General features: G+C 63.7%; 1 protein-coding gene across 1 annotated transcript in view; it reads left to right on the top strand.

The window, feature by feature from the left end:
• LOC126993334 (smoothelin-like) overlaps nt 1-7,500 on the top strand; it is a gene marked incomplete at its 3' end in the record, with an annotated part of 21,124 nt that overhangs the window by 1,393 nt on the left and 12,231 nt on the right. The window contains 1 exon segment of the mRNA XM_050852279.1: nt 1-2,415. This exon segment is cut by the window's left edge and continues 1,393 nt beyond it. Coding sequence (XP_050708236.1) covers nt 1-2,415 — 2,415 coding nt within the window.

The raw sequence follows: 7,500 nt of genomic DNA, 5'->3' as shown, positions 1-7,500 counted from the left end.
CCAGCCAGGCCCCGCCGCCCCTCCCCCCCCCGGAGCCGCCCGCCGTCCTCAGCCGCACCAAGAGTGCCGACATACTGGGCCCCGGCCAGCCCCAGCCCCGCCCCGAGGCCCCGCAGGCTCTGGAGAGGGAGGAGGCCCCGCGGCAGGCTGAGGGCGGCGCCGGGCAGCCGTTCACGCCGCAGATGCTGGTGAAGATGGCGGTGACCAAGGCGGCGCTCACCAAGCAGCTCAGCGTCGGGGGCGAGGCGCCCCGCAGCGCCCCGCCCCTGCCCTGGGTCGCCGCCACGGAGGGCCGTCAGCGCCGCGCCCCCACTCCCCCATGGGCCGCCGCCGGGGTGGGGGAGCCTCCCCCGCCGCCCCTGCCTCGCCCCATCCTGCGCCGCCACCACACAGTGGGGGGCGCCGAGCTGCCGCAGCCCCCGCCCCCCCAGGACGCCGAGCAACGGCGCCCGGTCTGGGCCGGCCTCTACCAGCACGCCAGGCACCAGCAGGCGGTGAAGCAGCACGACGAGGGCCCGCAGCAGCAGCACCAGCAGCAGGCCGCGCGGCAGGACGAGCTGCTGAGGAGGCAGGAGGAAGTGAGGAGGCAGGAAGAGACGCGGAGGCAAGAAGAGCAGAGGCGGCAGGAGGAGACGAGGCGGCAAGAAGAGGCCAAGAGGCAGAAGGACGCAAAGAGGCAGGAGGCGGCGAAGAAGAAGCTGCTGAGACAACAGCAGGAGCAGCAGCAGGAGGCCCTGAGGCAGCAGCAAGAGGAGGCACGGAGGCGGGAAGAGGAGCAGCGCCATCAGGAGCTGCTGAGGCAGCAGGAGGCGGAGCGCCAGCAGGAACTACAAAGACAGCAGCTGCTGCAAAGACATCGGGAGGCGGAGCGGCAGCAGGAGCTCCAGAGGCAGCAGGAACAGCAGAGGCAACAGGAACTACAGAGGCAGCAGGAGTATCAGCGTCAGGAGGAGGCACAGAGACAGCAGGAACTCCAGCGGCAGCAGGAGCTCCTGTGGCAGCAGGATCTGCAGCGCCAGCAGGAGTTACAGCGTCAGCAGGAGGAGCTGCGGCGCCAGCAGGAGGAGCTGCAGCAACAGATCCTGAAGCAGCAGGAGCAGATCCGGCTGCAGCAGGAGATGATCCGCCAGCAGCAGGAGCAGCTGAAGCAGCAGACTGTGCTGGCGGCGGCCCCGAGCCCCGCCCCGCCCCGCCCCGTGCAGCTTCAGCCCAGCATGGAGGACGCCGCGGTCCCCGGCCCTGCCCCGCCCCGCCCCGTGCAGCTCCAGCCCAGCGTGGAGGACGCCGCGGTCCCCGGCCCTGCCCCGCCCCGCCCCGTGCAGCTTCAGCCCAGCGTGGAGGACGCCGCGGTCCCCGGCCCTACCCCGCCCCGCCCCGTGCAGCGCCAGGCCAGCGTGGAGGAGGCGGCAGGCACCCTGGCGGCGGCGCTGGCCATGCGGCAGTCACGGGAGGACTTGCGGCGCCGCAGCTTGACCGGCGCGGGGCCCGCCGGCGGCAGCCAGGGCTCGCTGCCCCCCGACCTCGAGTGCGACCAGGACGCCGAACCGGACGCCAACGACGACGAGGTGTTCGGCGCGCCGCCGCCACCGCCGCCGGCGGCCGCGCGCCGCCCCCAGGCCCCCGCGGCGCCGCCCGCCATGGACCGCGCCAAGAGCGGCTCCGTGCCGGCGCTGCCGGAGTCCGTGGCCGCGGCCCCGCCCAAGAGCCACGTGCTGGCCATCACCAAGAACTTCTCGCTGGACCAGCCCGGCGTGGGCGTGGCCGCGGCGGGGAGCAGCGGCAGTCTGTCCTCGCTGCCCGAGTCCCCGCAGCCCGGGGCGGCGCGCCGCGCGGCCTGGGCGGCGCGCTCCGCCTCCCTCTCCGAGGCCGACAAGCCAAAGAGTTCCTCCGTCACCTGCCTGGCCGGGGCCGCCGCCCCCTCGCCGCCTCGGCCCGCCTTGGGGGGCGGCTTCTCCCCCGCTACTCGCGGCGCCGTGCGGGCCAAGAGCAGCTCCGTCTCTGCCCTGCAGGACGCCCCGCCCACCCGCGCCCCGCCGCTCCTCGGCTTGCAGCAGGCCGCCCTCACCACTGTTTCTCAGTCACTCAAGAACCTTGGCGCGGACAGGGCGGGGGGCGCCGCGCCTGTGCCCGGCAGGGTGGGCTGTGCCCCTGGAGGCGTGGTGCGCGTGAAGGCCGGCGAGTACGTGGTGCCGCCGCTGCCCACCACGGCGGCGCGGCAGCAGCAGCTGAGGGAGCAGCAGCAGCAGCAGGTGTCCCGCTGGGGCAGCGTCCCGGACACCAGCACGCGCCCCGCCGCGCCGCCCTCCGCCGCCGTCTTCCCGGGGCAGCGCGGCGTGGCCCGATGGAACAGCGTGCCGGACTCAGTGTCTCAGGGACCCGGCATCCCCGCGGGGCGCCCTCGCCTGGGCTCAGCAGGTGCGTCCCCGCCCTTGGAGTGCATCCAGGAGCATGTGGAGCAGCAGCAGCAGCATGAAGGGTCGGTAGGGTCGGCAGGGTCGGCAGGGTCGGCAGGTAAGGTGGCCAGCGTGTGGGAGTCCGCGGTACAGCAGGCGGGGGGCGGCGCGGCGCCCGCGGTGTCCAGCAAGCCGTGGCGCGCCGGCGTGGCGCAGGAAGTGTCGGGCCAATACGTGAAGAGGAGCAAGGCGCGGCTGCTGGACGGGCCCGAGGAGCCCCCCGCCACGCCCCCCGCCACGCCCCCCGCCACGCCCCCCGCCACGTCCGCCGCCGCGCCCGCCGCCAGGAAAGTGAAGGTGAAGGTGACGGTGAAGGAGGAGGCGGCGGCGGGCGACGGGGCGGCGGCGGGGCGCCGCGTCGGCAAGCTGCAACTCACGCAGTGGGAGGCAGCCGCCGACACGCCCGTCAAGCCCGTCAAGCCCGTCAAGCCCGGCAAACTGAACAACGCCGCCGCCGCCGCCGTCAAGCCCGCCAAGCCCGCCAAGCCTGATAAACCCGCCAAGCCTGGAAAACTAAACAAAGCCAACACCGCCGCCGCCGCCGCCAAGCCTAACAAGGCCGCCGCATCTGAAGTCGTAAGCCCAGCCACTGTCGGGCGCGTGGCGGGGCCGCGTGTGGCGCGCGTAGACACCAAGAAGTGGGAGGGCGCGGCGGCGGGCGGCGGCGGGGGAGAGGACGACGCGGGGTCGGTGCGGCTGCGGGAGCGGAAGGGCGGGGGGGTGGGGGGCGGCGCATTGGTGGGGGAGCGGGTGAAGCGACTCAGCAGGGAGGCGGAGCACCAGTGGGACGGGGGGGCGGGGGGCGGCGGGGCGGGGGGCGAGGGGCGGGACGAGGAGGAGAGCCCGCGGGTGAAGCGCCTCAGCAAGGTGGCGGTGGAGAAGTGGGAGGCCGCGGTGGCGGGGGGCGAGGGCGCGGCGACCCCCGGCAGCGAGGCGAGCCCCGTGCCGTGGAAGGAGGGGGAGGCGGCGCTGCCCGCCAGGGTGCGGCGAGAGGTGACCAAGCTGGAGGCCCCGCCGGGCGACGACCACCAGGCGTCTGCCCCCCGGGGCCTGCGGCGGAGCGCCTCAGGGGCAGCGGTGACGCGCACGATGACCGCGCTCCGGCAGGCTGACCTGCAGCAGCAGCAGGTCGGTGGCCCCAGCCCCGGCCTGCGCCGCTCAGCCTCGGCCGTGGTCCGGAAGGGCATCGCGGCCTTCGCCGAGGACAGGCTGCAGCCCCAGGCCCCCCCGGAGCCTCGCGGGGCGCCGCTGCGTCGCACCGCCTCGGGGGCAACGCGGCAGGGCGTGGCCATGTTCGAGGGCCTGGCCGCTCCGGAGGCCGCGCCGGAGCTGTCGCGTCCCCTGAGGCGGCGCAGCACGGGCGAGGGGCACGGCGATCCCCCCGGCCAGCTGGGGCACAGTGGGGGGGGCGGCGCCGTGCAGGCCAGCCTCAGGCTGCCCGCCGACCTGGTGGCGGCGCAGCAGCAGCAGCGGCGGCCGCACAGCCTCGCTTTCTACCCCGCCGCCGACGCCGCCGCCGCGTCCTCGCAGTCGTCCACGCTGTCTTCGTCGTCCAGTCTGCTGCCGTGGGGCCGCGAGACCCCGCGCCGCCCCGCCGCCACCGCGGGCAGCGGCAGCACCGCCATGTCGCCGGACACGCTGGAGAAGAAGCGCCGCGCAGTGGCCATGTTCTTCGACGGCGCGAAGGCTGACGGCCATGGCGGCGGCGGCGGCGGCGGCGGCGGCGGGCTGGCGGACTCCTGGGAGCGGCTGGTGGCGGAGGCGGAGGCGTGCGTGGACGAGGCCTTCACCGAGACGCTGCTGCGGGACCTCGGCCTGACGGACGACGAAGATGATGACGACTCCTCGACGAGCCCCGAGGACGAGGCGGGGCCGGGGCGGGTCCGTCGTGGCAGTCTGGGGTGGGAGGGGCCAAGGTCGGGGCAGTGGGGGGCGGGGGGCCTGTCGGTGTACCGCTCCTACACGTGTCAAGACTTCTCGAGCCTGGTGGCGGCGGGCCGCAGCGCCGCCGCCCGCCGCCAGCCGCCGCCGCCGCCGGTCCTCGCCGCCCGTCAAGCAGTTGGTGGCCTCGAGGGGACCCAAGTGGGCTGGGGGCAGCAGGGCGGCGCGTCGGGGCAGCCACGCGGCGGGGCGGGGCAGGCAGGTAGGTGTGCCTCCCCCACCCCCCCACAGCAGCAGCAGCAGCAGCAGCAGGAGCCTGCCGCCACAGCAGACCGTAGTCGCCACAACCACCGCCACCGCCGCCGCCGCAGCCCGCCCGGTCGCCCCGTGCCCGTCATCGTGGTGACGGAGGTGCCGCCGGGGGGGCGCGGCGCCGCGGCCCTCAACGCGCCCCCGCCCCCCACCGGCGCCCCCCACCTGCTGGCCGTGGGGGGCCTCGGGGCGCCGCAGTCCTCGGGGGTCACCGCCGCACACGCCGCCATCATGCACAGCTTCCTGGAGGGGGCGCGCCAGGGGCGGGGGGGTGCGGGGGCGGGGGAGGGGGGGCAGCAGCCCTGGAGGGCCGCGGCGACGAGCCGGCGCAAAGCCCCCCCAGCCCCCCACCCCTCCCAGCCTACCCCCCACCCCCACACACCCTCACATACCTTCCCCCCTCCCCCCACCTCATCCCCCACCTTACCCCCAGCCTCCCCTCCCCCCGGGCCTCCGTCACCCCCGGCCGGCGTGGGCGGGGGGGCGGACACCTCGGGGGAGAGCGACTGGAGTGACCTGTCGGACGCCGAGGAGTGGCTGGGGGGGGCGGGGGAGGGGGGCGGGGGGCCGGGGGGGGAGGAGGACAAAGGCTGGGAGGAGGAGGAGGAAACAACAGATGATGACGATGAGGAGACTGGTGATGAGGGGACGAGTGATGATGATGAGGGGACGAGTGATGACGATGAGACGAGTGATGACGATGAGACGAGTGATGACGATGATTCAAGTGATGACGATGATGATGATACAAGTGATGATGACGATGATGATGATGATGATAGTGAAGAGGAGGGAGGGACGGATGATGACTACGAAACAATAGACTTAGAGGAAGAGGAAGAGGAGAAGAAAGAAGATAAATAGAGAGAGAGAGAGAGAGAGATAGAACAAGGAAGGTGAAAAAAGAAGATAGGAGTGAGGGGGAGGCCTAGGAGGGGGGGGGTAGGGGGGCGGCGGTGGTGGCGGTGGCGGCGGCGGCGGCGGCGGCGGTGGCGGTGGCGGTGGTGGTGGCGGTGGTGGTCAGCTGATAATGCGATAATAGATGCAATAATACACAAATAATAAAATAATGATAATAATAATAATAATAATAATAATAATAATAATAATAATAATAATGATAATGATTAAGGGGAACTGCTTTCAAAATTTAGTTAGGCCTATATGGAAAGTTTTGAATGAGGGAAAAATATATATGCAAGCAAGGAAAGATTGTGAATTTGAAAATGAATTAAAAAAAAGTTTGCTAAATATTAAAAAAAAATTGAAAATGAAGTTAAAAAAGAAGTTTGCTAAATATTAAAAATTTGAAAATGAAGTAAAAAAAGAAGTTTGCTAAATATTAAAAATTTGAAAATGAAGTAAAAAATAGTTTGCTAAATATTAAACTTTTGAAAATGAAGCAAAAAAAGAAGTTTGCTAAATATTAAAAATTTGAAAATGAAGTAAAAAAAAGAAGTTTGCTGTATAATAAAAATTAGAAAATGAAAATTCGTATAAAACTAGCAAAAAATTATAATTGGGGAACAACACTAATTAGAGATATGAAAGCAATTATACAAAACAGGAATTGCAGAAAAAAAAAGTGATTTGGAGTTAATAATAATTAGAGAAGTAAAGTATATACAAAAAATAAATTAATTATTGGCAGAAAATGTGATTGGAGACACAGAGTAATGCAAAAAATAACAATTGTATGAAACAGTAAACTTAAAATAATAATAAAAAAACACAAGTAAAATTTAACATATAAAGCTTTAAAATCAAAAGAATGTAAACTTATATAAAAAAATCTATTATTATTATTATTATTATTATTATTATTATTATTATTATTATTATTATTATCATTATTATCATTATTAATCTTTTAGGCTATATTTATACTCATTCTTAACTTCACTCTTTTGCAATTTAGTCAAAACGAAGAAAAAAACGAGAAAATTTCAAAGCTCAATAGTGCCTCCATATATTCCTTCCAATACTTTAGTTTACCTTGAAAATTTACTTCGTTTTCTTCTGATGGCGGGAGATTTTCAAAGCGACCTCCGTGTAGGGGGCGCCACTGTCCCACGCCAATGGTCCCCGTGGTCATATTCTTACGCTTTTCTGCTCCCAGTCACACATATGGTTTTCGTAGGACGCTCGGTCATTTCCAGGGGTAGCTCAATGACCCTGGTGGTAGTCTGACCCTTCCACTGTACCATGAACCTGAAAACTATCACTCATTAGAACCAGTCTCATCTCGTTTTAGGCCTTTTTTTTTTTACAAGAAAGGAGACAGCTCAAGGGCAACTAATAGGGGAAAAAAAGCCCTCTACCCACCGCTCCCATCACAGACAAAAGTAGAGAGGTCAATTTCGGGGGGAGGGGTGGAAATAGTTAATGTGAATGGGTCCTATCTCCTCGCCCCCTTGCATATAGACAAAAAAATCCCTCATATATTAATTAAACAATGGCAAGGCTAAGCAGACTATGGAAAACTTAAGTATGTACCAGCCTACTCCCCCACGCTCTTAAGATAATAAGATATTCCGGCACGTCCCATTACACAGTTTAAAGATAATAATAGTAATAATAACAATGATAACAAAGATAGTGACGCAGTTTTCCCCTTTATGCTGTCACGATCAACAGGACAGAGGGAGTGTTGGGTGAATGAGTCCCTTCCCCCACCCCCCCTTTGTATATAGAGATTAAATACCCTCATATATTAAATAGCAATGTCAAGCCTAAGTAGATTATACAAAACTAATGTAGAGTATGATTTTCCATGTCTTTCAAAAACTTATCACTAGCCTACTCCCCCACGCTCTTAAGATAATAAGATATTCCAACTAAAAGATATTCCGGC

Source organism: Eriocheir sinensis, unplaced genomic scaffold (assembly GCF_024679095.1).
Source record: "Eriocheir sinensis breed Jianghai 21 unplaced genomic scaffold, ASM2467909v1 Scaffold602, whole genome shotgun sequence".
NCBI lineage: Eukaryota > Metazoa > Arthropoda > Malacostraca > Decapoda > Varunidae > Eriocheir > Eriocheir sinensis.
The sequence above is the reverse complement of the archived record's forward strand: the minus strand, read 5'-3'. Positions and strand labels throughout refer to the sequence as shown.